At 33.9% G+C, this 14,121-nt stretch overlaps 1 protein-coding gene across 9 annotated transcripts in view; it reads right to left on the bottom strand.

The window, feature by feature from the left end:
* The window catches only part of ZC3H13 (zinc finger CCCH-type containing 13), a 93,293-nt gene that overhangs the window by 64,148 nt on the left and 15,024 nt on the right, over positions 1-14,121 (bottom strand). For 8 of the 9 annotated variants that reach the window (XM_078070347.1, XM_036071076.2, XM_036071080.2 and 5 more), the window contains one exon: positions 3,155-3,263. Coding sequence is in view for 7 of the 9 variants with exons in the window: in XM_036071076.2 (XP_035926969.1) it covers positions 3,155-3,263 (109 nt within the window). In the remaining 2 variants the exon portion in view is untranslated. Of the gene's footprint in view, positions 1-3,154; positions 3,264-9,484; positions 9,504-14,121 lie in introns of those variants that run through there. The other variant, XM_036071081.2, reaches the window with a different exon arrangement.

Below are 14,121 nucleotides of genomic sequence, written 5' to 3' on the forward strand. Positions count from 1 at the left end.
CAATTCTGGGAGTTTTAGAAGATCAAAAATATTTCTATAATACTATACTATTTGACCGGTTTATTATACTTTCCTGACTATATAGTGGAGTTTTCTAGAAGTCACATGATATGTAATACCATTAATAGACTGAATGCAGAAGCAGATACGAAAATCCTTATGTCTTCTATTAAGCCAGATGTTACAAAGATTTACAAAAACATGTAAAACACTGCTCCTCCTCGTAATTTTTATTTTTAATTTGCAAAACATGTCTATTTTTTGTAAACGTATAAGCTGGGTTTATTATTGTCATTGTTAAATAAATTCATAAATAAATATTTAAAAAATTTCTCAGATTCAATTTCTAATACGGTAAGAATTGAAACAGATAATCCACCAGGTCAAAAGTTGTTTGGGGGGGGGTGGCACAGTCGATTACACATCCGACTCTTGGTCTTGGCTCAGGTCCTGACCTCAGGATGGCTGAGACTGAGCCCTGCATCAGGTTCCACACTCAGCACAGAGTCTGCTCAAGACTCTCTCTCCCTCTCCCCCTTTCCCCCTACTTGTGCCCTCTTTCTCTTCTCCCTTTCTCAAATAAATAAATCTTAAAAAAAAAAAAAAAAAAGCTGTCTGGGATCCTTTAAAAAAGTGAAAAGTGTCCTAAGACCAAAAAGTTTGAGAAATATTGGTATAGAACAATTTCTTCTGAGTCTGGCTAAAATTGCTACTCACTTTAGATTGAAAATGTAGAAGGAAAGCCTATTAAACTAGTTCACAGTCTCAGTATCTGGGGATTGAGATGGCTAAATCCATGCGTCAATATTCCTTCAAGCATATCTTTAATATATAGAGATAAATGATCAAAACCTTTGAGTTCTAATCAAGAGAAACTGTAATAAATAGCCATGTGTATATTTTATATGTGAAACTATATATAAAAGGCATCTACTCACCTTTTAAAGGAATTTTGTACATAAAAGGCTCCTGTAGTAAAATCACTTTAGTTTTTTTTAAAGATGACAGTCTAGAGCAAAGCCTTGGGAAGCAACATTTAAGAGAGAGATAAAATATAAGGAACCTCTGTAGAAGACTGAAGGGCTTCAAAGGAAGACAGAAACCTGAAGAGGGATAGATAGATGAAATCCAAGGGGAAAGTGCTTCCAGAAGACAGAGGCTCTCAAATGCTACAGAGAGATTACAGAAGAGAGACAAGTAGGTCTCCGTTCATTTAGCAAAGAGGAGGTTATTAGTAATTTTGAAGAGCAGTTTTAGTGAAGACATGGGTCAGAAAACGGAGTTAACTATTGAGGTGAAAAAGTAAAGACAATAAGGTACAGAACTACTTCAAGAATTTAGTTGTAAAGTGGGGATAAGCAGGGTAATGGCTGAAAGTCACATGGAGAGAAGAGAAAAAGTATCCAGATGGATGTTAAAGATACATAAAAGAGAATGTATGCTAAATGAACAAGACTTCAGAGGGGGGGAGGAAATCGGATCCAGAATATAGGGAAATACAACCTTATACAGCAGAAGGGAGGCTTCTTACATAGAGCAAAAGGGAAATAGTAAAGTTCAGGTGGGAAAAGGAGACTAATTTGGAAGTATGATAGAGGAAGTTGAGGGAGTTAGTGGACGGTGAGTTGCATGGTCTATGTGCAGTAAACAGCAGACAGGAACTATGATGGGTTCACTGGGAGATTTAAGGAGAGGGTTTGAAATAGCTCTTATGAAAACAAGGAGAGAACTGTCTTAAGCTTTTCTAAACCGTTTAAATGGGAACAGAGAAATTTTTGTTTTTAAAGATAAGAAGTATCTAGTACATTTCAGAGTGTTTTTTTATCCACAAATAACTAAAATCAAAAGAATGCTGAGTGTGTTGAGTTAATCCTTTCATACTTAGGAAAAGTTCACTATCCAACCTTTAACAGTAAAGGTCTGTAATATTTTATTTCAGTATATTAACTACTTAATTAACTACAATGGGACATTTTAGCTGCTTCTATTTTGTAGAAGGTATTAAATTGGCTTATGAAATCCCAATAAAGTAATCATAGGGAAGTTTCCTATCTATTTTTAGCAGTAAGTTTTAAGTAGACAACACTGTCCAAAGATGGAATGGATTTCCTTAAAAAATACTGATGTTCGAATTACTGGAGAGGCATTTAGCACACTTTTCACACATCAGAATACAAGTCCTCAGAGACTGTTTTAAATATAAGAGTAAATATTTTAGGCTTACAGGCTCTTGGCTCTCACAGATGTCTATTCATCCACTGTAGCTAAAAAGCAGCTACAGAAAATATGTAACCAAATGGGCATGGCTGTGTTCCAACAAAACTTTATTTGCAAAAACAGGTGGCTGGCCCACAAGCTATTGTTTTTTAACTCCTGGTCTAAGTTATCAGTTTACTGTTAAGGAAGTTGCTTAAATTCTCATACTCTTTAGTTTTGTCATCTGTAAGTACAATAACAAAGCTACTGAATTAATAAGGTAATTACATAAATTATATTAAAATGCCCAGCACACCCAAAGCATTCAACAAATGTGAGTTCTCTTTCTCTATATTTGATAGTGTGAGGCTACAGTGCTCACCTTCAGAAGGTCACAGAAATGAAGAAGAAGAGAGAATATTCATGGTGTGGAAAACAAATGCTAATTTGTTAAGACAATGATGCAAAGATGATTTTGCTATTTTTCATCAACAAATCTCTGATATCAATTATTCGAACTGGATTTCTTCTGAAAGATGAAAGTCTACAAAATTTCTTGGAAATAATTTTCCCAGATCCTTAAGATTTAAAAATCTCATTTTAATATTTTATGTGAAAAACAAAATTTAGACATAATTTTTTTTAACCTTGGTATTGAGGAACTAAAAAAACTTAGAAAAGTAATACAATTTCAAAGGACTCCGATGCTGCCCAATATAGTTCTAGGGGGAAAAAGGATGGGGAAGTTGAAAAATGCAGTGTGAACAGCTTTCTCTGCCTTTGTTCCGCTACCACAAGCCATTTTCTGTATTCTAACTCAGTAAGGTAGAAACAAGGCAATAAGATGATTCTGAAACAACAAGGAGATCACAGTTGCAAAGTGTTTTGAAGCCCAAAAAATCTACAAAGTAAATAATCAATAAATTGACGATATAAACAAAGATTTTTTGAAACTCACCATCTCTATTAGTTTCCCATTCTACATTTTCTTCTTCACTTTCTGGAGTTCTCTCCTTAGTGATTTTTATGTCTTCCTTTTCCCTATGTCTCCCTCTTGAAGATTCTTTCTAGAAAGTATATACATACATACATATTACTATATTTAAAAAAAATTATGAGATAGTTACTATAATACAGAATATTTCTAGCTTCATTTTTTTTTGAATCTGTTTTGCAGATAATCACTTAACCACTAAGCAAAAAAAGTGACAAGTTCTAGCGTTAGCACTGCAATGAGAATACTATTTTATTAAAGAACAGCAACATAGTAAAAGGAATAACTGAGATTTTAAAATATACAATGCAAATATTTAATCAGCACTGGATAGTCTACAACATACCAAGTTTCTATTTCTAAGTTTCTAGGGGAAAAAACTGTTTAAGATGGATAAAATAAAAGGACTGATAAGTGACTACATTAAAAAAGGACTAAAAAACAGCTACACTGTTCATAGTAGATTATCAAAAATAATTACTAATCTAAAATTTGTCATATACTAATATAACAGCATTTCCCTATATACCTAAAGATAAATCCAAACTCATTTGATAATTTTATAAATGCTTTTTAAAAAAGATTTTTCCCTATTTTGATGAAACCAAAATGGTAGCTAAAATGAAAATTAGTCCTTATACTGTAGCTAAAAAACAGAAAATTCTACATTTTATTCCAAGTTTAACAGTATCCTACAGACAAAACAGGATGATAGTAATTTAGCTGATAACATTTAATTAAATATCCTATTACATAAAAACTCCAAACAACATTTTACTAAGTGGTAAGAAAATAAAGTAACCAGTGTTATGGAACTGTTACCCTCCTACCACAGTGTCTCACTTTTATTAAGTTTAAATCCTGCCTATGAAAGAAACTAACACACAAAGACGTTAATTGCTGAAAGTTCTTTACCAAACATATATGGGGCTGCTTAAGACACAAAATTAATTTCTCTTTGAAGTCTTCTTTTTAAAAAACTCTAGTATATATTATAATTGCCCCTAATTTTACATATTTAAGTATAAAGTCATGCTGTATCACTTGCTAAATGACATATATAATTGCTTTAAGACAGTAAAGGTGGACCAAAGTCATTATAAAAGATTCTACAAGAGTACAACCAGCCATGGAAAATGGTAAGAGGTCAAAAGAAAGAAAGAGGGGAAGGAAGGAAGGAAAGGAGGGAAGGAGGGAGGAAGGATCGATCCTATTTATACATAAGACAAAAGGAAAAAAAGGAACATGATCTATTTTTATTCTTAAACTATATTCTAAAGAGTATCAATGATGAACTAACTATTTTATATCCCATGCAGTGTGGGGCTTGAACTCAGGATCCTGAGATCAAAACCTGAGCTGAGATCAAGAGTTGGACACTTAACTGACTAAGCCACCTAGGTGCCCTCCACGCAACTTTTGAATGTTCTGCGGATTAAACTCACTATAAATATAAACTAGTACAAGTTATATCAAAAATTTATAGAAAGTTATCTCCAAATTATTGAAAGATACAGTTTCCTACTTAAATTATCATGTAATATTCAAATATAATTTAGTTGAAAAGAGTTTCAGAGCCACAGTGCTGATACTGCAAAATAAACAAAAGAACCTGCAAGTGTGTAACAGAGTATTTATAAGATTTAGAACCAAAAATGTAATCATCTTAATAAATTTCCTTAATAAGTTACGTAAATATTTCAAAACATTCACCCTATACAATGAAATTATGTAATTTTTGAGCTATTGTCTTTTTTTTTTTTTTAAAAGATTTAATTTATTTGTCAGAGAGAGAAAGAGGGAGAGAGAAAGCACAAGCAGGGGAAGCTGCAGGCCGAGGGAGAAGCAGGTCCCTGCTGAGCAAGGAGCCCATTGCGGGACTCAATCCCAGGATGCTGGGATCATGACCTAAGCCAAAGGCAGACGCTTAACGGACTGAGCCACCCAGGCATCCCTCTTTTTTTTTTTTAAAGGCTATTGTCCTTTAATAGGACTCTGATACTGTCCTCAAGAGATCACATATGACTTCTGTTATTAAGTACTAGAGACTGAATGCAGGCTTCAATAATAATGGAATCTCATTCAAGTTAGAAGATACATTTTTTTCCTAATATTTTGTCACTATCAAAATATAGGAACTGTTCTGATAACAATTATTACGAAGGCTCAGATCATTTTTAAAAATGTCACATTTCCCCATTTTTTTCAAGTCAACAATGTTTAGGCATAATTTGGTTAGGCATGTTATTCCTTTGTCAGTTATTTCTCCCTTTCATTTACCATATTCAAATAAACAGGGTCTGGTATTCCCTGTCCCATGTAGCACAGCATGGCCTGCTCTCTCACCTCTAGAACAGAGCAGCTCGTCATCTTATTTCTTTTAAATGCAAACATATTAATCAGATGTGCAGCTGTTTGATTACTTCATTATGCATTCTAAATTAGCCATCCCAGAACATGTACATGTTGAAATACTTGTTAATGAACTAAAATATTTCAGCCAGTGCCGTTGGGATGAGATATTTTAAGAATTCAGAATTTTTTTGGACTTCAAAGTATATTAAGTAACACCACCAGTAGGGTCTGGAGCAGCAACCTGTGATCAAACACACGAATATTTTTGCAGCAAAACATGAATTCGCCAATTGTATAAAGACTATAATTAGCTTCATGTCAATTAAAATTAGGTTTTGCTTTCAAATAAATCTATGCCTGACTTAGGAAAAATGTTTGGTTTTAAAAATGTCTTGGATTTCAGAAATGGAATAAATGATTGTGGACTTTTACTTTATTTTCATTTTATATTACATTCACATTTATTCCTTAAACATTATATATATGAACAGATAATATTCATTATGAATTTTGTTTTTAGATAGTAAGGAGGCATTACCAAGAATTTGATTTAAAAATAAGTATTGAGGTTAAGAGCTGAAAACCAGTATTACAATAACTGGATTAGCAACTAGAATAATAAAATGCTAGGGGTCTTTGTAAATAATATAATTCAACCTCCTCCTGCCCTATGTAGAAAATTTTTCTAATACTATATAGTTATGAAAGTCCTGTTAGGAGAATTTCAGAAAAAAAATTTCTTCCCTACATCTCTGATGATAGCTCTTCACTGTTGCATCCCTTTGTCCCCATTTTCAGACAGCTCTAAGTACTAAAACATTCTTTCTTACACTGATCAAAACTCTTACACCTCTCCAGAATTCTTCCTGATTACAATCAATTCTGATGCCTAGATCATGTAAAAATAAATCTAATACTTCTTTCACACAATAGCCCTTTAAATATGTGAACATCGGCGTTACTAAATCTCTTCAGCATCTTCTTATACTAGGCCAAAGATATAGTTCACATTGATCATACATTAACATTTCAGGATTTTCACACTCTTCCTCACTCTGTCATCTTCCCTGGACAACTAATTTGCCAATGTACTTCAATAAAACGTGGTAACTAAAATTAATCTAGTCTTGTCAGAGCAGTATACAGCATATGGCTTTTACTTCTCCTGGTGTAGAACTGAAATTATACTTGCATTAATGAAGTCTAACTTGTTTTGCAGTATAAGTTTTGGGTGGAGCTTAAATAAGATACTATAAGCTTATAAACTGTAAATTTAAACTACAATCTCACATAAAATAGAGCAAATTTCAGGGCTGGGTGATTTAGTAACACACTGAAATCATTAGGGATCAAACTTACTGCTCTTTTTCCTTTCTCACAGCTCTGCTCTTCCTACTGTTGACTTCACATTAAGGCACATTTCTTTTACCATAATAAGAAGCAATCTAGGTTCTCCCAGTGTGCCTCTCCCTCAATCATGAAATAAGAATTCTTTCCTTTAGTTTGAGTAGGCCAATTTCAGTCACATGACTACATCTAAGTCAATAACTAACACCCAGGTAATGGTCACAGGCAAGATGACTTAGGCCTGGTTCCTGAATCAACTGAATTATCAAGGAGAATGGGATCATTTCTGACTGAATTAAACTAATCAGGCCCTAGCAGTGAACTGGGGTCAATTCCCCCAAAACACAATGCAGCTACAAAATGAAAAAGTGATGGAATGGATTCTGGGGAGTTCAAAGCAATTTACACTTACACTTTTGGTACTATGCCTCACCTCTTCAAAGTATAAGGCCACACTTTTGACAACTTCAAAGGCCATTAACAAAACAGACTGTCTAACCTAGTAAACATTTTCTCTGTTCACTTTTACTATTCACATTTCAGACCCTCCTTCTAAGGTCATTTGCTATCTCCCTGATACGTATCTTTTTAGATATTCTTTATTTAGTGAAGGTCTCCTAGTACTCAACACTCTCAATTTTATTTGAAAATGTCTGTATTATATCCTCATTCTTGAAAAATAATTTCACTGGGTATACAGCTATGGGTTGACAGATTTATCTTATTAGCACTTTGGAAATATTATCCCACTGTCTTTTGGCTTCCATTGCTATTGATGTCATTCTGTTGCTCCTTTGCAGGATGACTTGCCTTTTTTTCTTGGGGAATTTCTAATATTTTCTCTAACTTTGGTATTTTGCAATTGCATAATAATATTCTATTTGGTATGTATTGTGCTTTCTGTATCTGTAGCTTTGTCTCATCAATTACGGAAAATTCACAGCACTATTTCTTTCAATATTGACTCTCCTACGGTCTATTTTTTCCTGGAGTTCCAACTAGAGGTACATTAAATTTTCTAAGTATTTTCCTCACATTTTTGAACCTCTTCAACATTTCCTATAACTCTGTCTTTATGTGTTGCATTCTGGGTAATTTCTTCAGCTCCCATCTTTCAATTCAACAACTCTCTCTCCACAGATGGACCAAAGGCTTACTCTCTGACCAGCTCTAATACTACTAGTAAAAGCTTCAAGGTCACCACTAGCTTTCAGGTTTGCTACTTAATCCCTGGTTTCAATTCCCTGTTCGTGTTTCTTTGTTTTTGCTGCTTTTTTGCATTTTTGAGAAAGCAGCAATGCATTTAAAATGTGTTTGTTGTCACTTATCCAGGATCTAGTATTACTGTAATGGGAGGGCCCTCAAAGTATATAGACCATAATAGTGCTGAAAGGGAAAGTTAATACTAACAATTCTTTTTTTTTTTTTTTTTTTTAAAGATTTTGAGAGAGAGAGAGCATGTGCCCACACAAGCAGGGGATAGGGGCAGAAAGAGAGAGAGAGAAGCAGGCTCCCTGCTGCACAGGGACCCTGAGATCATGACCTGAGCTGAAAGCAGATGCTTAACCGAATGAGCCACCCAGGCACCCCAAGACTAACAATTCTTAACAAGATTAACAATTCTTTAGCAATCACATCAAACTTTGCCCGTTGTTTGAAGTATAGCCAACTATTTCCCCCTTGGACTTATCCACAACCATTGGTCAGATCAAGCCACCCTAGGCCATGGTAGTGGAACTGACATTTGGTTCCTAAAATAAAGTCTGTTTATCCCTAACACAAGTTTGTTCTTTGTTAATGACAGGGAACAATATTATTATGTATTAGATGAGACAAAGAAGATGGGAAGGGGAAAAAAATCTACTTCGACGAAGTTTTCCATTTATCCCATATAATCTCCTTACATTTCCTTACATCTTCCGAAGGTTACTTGGAGAAACTTCCTTTGAGACTAATAGATAAAAGTTATCACAGAATATTTAGTCAAAGAATAACTCAATTATTTGTATACCATGAAGTTCTCCCCTTGTACTAATATTCACTTTAAAACAACTGTGTAAATTTGTCCATTACTAGCCTAAACCTATTATCGATTATAGTAATAATTCTGTTATATTAAAGAATATCGAGTTTTTAAACACTAATTGTTTTATGCAAAGACTTTTTTTTTTTTTCATATCTTTTATTTTTAAAGAATAATGATTCCAGGGACGTCTGGGTGGTTCAGTTGGTTAATCGTCCAACTCTCAATTTCGGCTCAGGTCATGATCTTGGGGTCATGGTATGGAGCCCTGCATGGGGCTCCGTGCTCAACACGGAGTCTGCTCATCCCTCTCCCACTGCTCCTCCCCGCTGCTCTCTATCTCTAAAATAAATAAATAAAATCTTAAAAAAAAAAGAACAGTGATTCCAAATCCTATTACTCTAAAAATATAGTTTCACAAACACTAACATCATTAGTGAATTCTTAATTTTCCGTCAGAAGCTCTAGAATTAATGTTAATTCAAATTTTTCTTGTCTGTAATTTACTACCATATATCATATCAAAGCTATTAACTGGAAAAAACTGCTATTGAGATTATGGTTCTCACCTTAATGTTTTCAAAACTTTTCAACTGGACACTTCTGATGAAGGGTCAAATCTTTAAAAAATGAACAATGGTTCACTGATTTTTGGCCTGAACACTAGCCCAAAAACTCAGCTCAGTCTATAGCTATTAGAATAGATATAATCAGACATTTTAAAATTTTAAATTACTCATACATGTACAATTTCAGATCCTTTCAATATTACAGAAACACAGAGAATAAAGAAATGTAGATCTATACTGGGGAAACTAGTATAATTTGTTTACAACTACTGAAGAAAACTCCCCTAATAGGGTTAATGGAGATTTTGTTTTATGAAGTGATCACAAAAATTATATTATCTTGTTTCATAATAAGCAGAGCCACAAATAAATAAGACTGTATACTTTAAAGAACATTCAACAGATAACCAAACTCAGGTCATCTCTAAACACTGCGTTAAAAAAAATTATAATGAAAAGAGAACAGTTATTATCTCTGTATCCGTGCACTCAATACAGCAGTGAAGTACAGAAAGTATAGAGAAAACTAGACAGAAACATACCACTAAGATACTTCAACAAGATCTTCTCAAACCAAGAGAAAGTAGACAAAGATATTAAAAATACAGAAGATCAAAACAACAGAGGTTTTAGATATACTCTAGAATCTGAAAACTAAAAAAGTAGAAAATACTCCTTCTTTTCAAGCACACATGGAAAATTCAGATAAACTGACCATACCTTAAGTCACAAAGAAAATCTCATTAAAGTTAAAAAAATAGAAATATAAAGAGTAATAACACAGAACTTATTTTTTTATTCAAAATAACACACACATAACAAAAAGTTCTTCAACCTGAAAAATTTAAAACATGCAATTAAAAGATTATTGGATCATGGGTGAAATCCAAACCTAAAGAGGAGAATTTCTTGAAAATAATGATCATGAAAACATGACATATAAAATCCATAAATTCAGCTAAACCATTTATCAAAGTTTAAAGCGTTAAATACTAATATAAATCAAATGAAAACAAATGCTCAACCAATTCAACAAAGAAAAGGAATACAGTAAACCAAAGAATAAAAGAAATAGAATAAAAGAAAAAACAAATGTATTAGAAAAGAGAAAGAACTAATATAAATCCAAAAGCTAACTCTTTGGGGAAAAAAAAGAACAACAAAAAAATAAAAACCAACAACAAAAAAAGAATACTGGCTTACCTAATTAAGAAAAGGGAAAAAAGCATAAGTATCTAAAATCAGATATAACAAAGTAAAAACAGGCTTTAGAACAAAGAAAAATAAAGAAAAACATGAGATTTCTTCACACAACTCTATGCAGTTTAAAAACCCAGAGGAAATAATTTTTTAGAAAAATACAATGACTTTTGACTTTGTTGAAGTCAAAGACTTCAACAAAGTCAAAAGTCCACTAATTTCCACATTAAAAAAATAGTTAAAGGACTTTTCATAAAACAGTACCAGATTCAGTTGGTTTCACATGGGAATTCTACCAAACCGTTAAAGAGCAGAAAATCCCAACATCACTTATGATAGTCCAGAGCAAAGAATTAGTAATATTTTGTTATTATACAGTACTTGGACTATCTGTGAAATACTACAGTGTTATGAGAAAGGAGACCTGAATTGTAAACTTACACTGTAAACTCTAGTGAAATCACTAAAAAAAGTAAAAATAAGTAAACCAATATGCTAAAAAAGGAGAGAAACTGGAATAATATAAAATGTGTGATTCAAACCATAACAGGCACAAAAAGAGTAGAAGACAAAACAATAGGAACAAAGAACTATGGTAACAAACTATAACAAATATAATAGACATTAATTCAACTATATCAATACTTTCTTTAAACATCAATGGACTACATCGATTAAAACAGAAACTATCAGGGGCGCCTGGGTGGCTCAGTCAGTTAAGCGGCTGCCTTCAGCTCAAGTCATGATTCCGGGGGTCCTGGGATCAAGCCCCACTCAGGCTCCCTGCTCAGTGGGGAGTCTGCTTCTCCTTCTTCCTCTGCCCTTGCCCCCAGCTTGTGTTCTCTCTTGCACGCTCTCTCAAATAAATAAAGTCTTACCAAAAAAAAAAACCCAAAAAACAAAAATGGACTGTCAGAGTGGACCAAAAACTAAGACCCAAATACATGTTGTCTACAAGAAACAACCTTAAATATGAAGACACATACAGAGTAAAAGGAAAGAGATGGAGAAAAATATACTATGCTAGTATTAATCAAAATAGAGTGGGAATAAGCTACATTAATTTCAGACAGAGCAGACTTCAAAGCAAGTGAAGTTACCAATGACAAAAAGAGGCATACCATAATGATAAAGGGGTCAGTTCTCCAAGAAGACATAACAATCCTTAATATATATGTGCCTAACAACAGAGTGTCAAAATATGTATGGTAAAAACTGATAATACAACTGTAAGGAGAAGAAATGATCCACAATTACAGCTGGAAATTTTAACACCCCTCTGTCAAAAATGGATACATCCAGCAGGCAGAAAAACAGTAAGAACATAGTTGAACTCAAAAGCACCATCTGGGACGCATGGGTGCCTCAGTCGGTTATGTATCTGCCTTTGGCTCAGGTCATGATCCCAGGATCCTGGGATCGAGCCCTGCATCGAGCTCCTTGCTCAGCGGGGAGCCTGCTTCTCCTCCCTCTGCCTGCTGCTCCCCCTGCTTGTGCGCTCAATCTCTCTCTCTGACAAATAAATATATAAAATCTTTAAAAAAAAAAAAAAAAAGCACCATCAATCTACTGGAAACAACTGACATCTGTAGACTACTTCATCCAACAACAGCAGAATACACACTTTTCTCAAGCTCACATGGGACATTCACCAAAATAGACCATATTCTCAACCATAAAACACACTTCTAAAAGAACAGAAATCATACAATGTCTGCTTTCAGACTACAATGTATTTAAACTAGAAATCGGTTAACAAAAAGATAGCTGAAAAATCCCTAAATATGTGGAGCTCAAGCAACACACTTCTAATTAATACACAGGTCAAAGAAAAAGTCTTGGGGCACCTGGATGGCTCAGTCATTAAGCGTCTGTCTTCAGCTTAGGTCATGATCCCAGGGTCCTAGGATCGAGCCCCACATCGGGCTCCCTGCTTGGCGGGAAGCCTGCTTCTCCCTCTCCCACTCCCCCTGCTGCTTGTGTTCCCTCTCTCGCTGTGTCTCTGTCAAATAAATAAATAAAAAATCTTAAAAAAAGAAAGAAAAGAAAAAATCTCAAGAACAATTTAAAAATATTTCAAACTAAATAAAAATGAGGTGTGCCTGGGTGGCTCAGTTGGTTGAGCAATTTGACTCTTCATTTTTGGCTCAGGACATTATCTCAGGGTCATGGGATCAAGCCCCATGTGGGGCTCCGTGCTCAGCACAGTCTGCTTGATTCTCTCTCCCTCTGCCCCTCCCCCCACTCATGCAAGCACACGCACTTGCTCTAAATAAATAAAATCTTAAAAAAAATAAAAATGAAATACAACCTATCAAAATTTATAGAATGCAGTGAAAGCAGTGTTTGAAGAATAATTTATAACATTTCTAAAGATCTAAAATCCATAATCTAAGCTCCCACTTGAAAAAACTGGGAAAAGAGCAAGTTAAATCTGAAGTAAGCGGAAGAAAAGAAATAATAAAAATTAGAGCAGAAATCAATGAAATTGAAAACCTAAAGCCAGTCTTTGAAAAGATCAATAAAATGGGTAAGCCTCTAATCAGGCTAACTAAGAAAAAAAGAGAGAGAAGACATAAGTTAGTAATATCAGAAACAAAAAAGGAGACTTTACTACAAATCCAAGGACGTTAAAAGGATAATAAAGGAATACAATGAACAATGCTATGACCATAAATTTGATAACCTAGATGAAATAGTCTAATTCCTCAAAAAAGACAATCTGCCAAAACTCATAGACAATCTAAACAAGCCTGTATGTAGTAAAGAAATCCAATCAATAATTAATAACCTTCCAAAACAGAAAGCACCAGGCCCAGATGGATTCAAATGTGAATTCTATCAAACACTTAAGTTAGAAATTACAGCAATTCTCTGGTCTTTTTCAGAAAATAGAAGGAGAGAGAATACATCCTGACTCATTCTATGAAGCCAGCATAAATACCTAAATACCTAATACAAAAACAAGACAAAGACATTACAATTTTCTTGTAATGACATAGATGTCTCAAGAACATAGATGTAAAAATCCTGAAAATATTAGCAAATCAAGTCCATCAATATATAAAAGAATTGCACAACACAACCAAATGGGATTTATACCAAGTATGCAAAAGTTGGTTCAACATTTGAAAGTCAATTAATGTAATCCATCACAGCAACAGACTAGTGAAGAAAAATCATATGATCATATCCATGGACATGGATATCCAGTAAAAGCATCTGACAAAATCCAACACCCATTAGTGATAAAAACTCTTAGCAAACTAGAAATAGAGGGTAACTTCCTCAACTAGATAAACTAAAACTTAGGAACTAAATATACTCATACCATACAATCCTACAGTGGCATTCCTTTGTATCTACCCAAATCAATTGAAAACTTGTGTCTACACAAAACCTGCACAAGGACGTTTATAGCAGCTTTATTCATAATT

This window comes from Halichoerus grypus, chromosome 4 (assembly GCF_964656455.1).
Source record: "Halichoerus grypus chromosome 4, mHalGry1.hap1.1, whole genome shotgun sequence".
Taxonomy (NCBI): Eukaryota; Metazoa; Chordata; class Mammalia; order Carnivora; family Phocidae; genus Halichoerus; species Halichoerus grypus.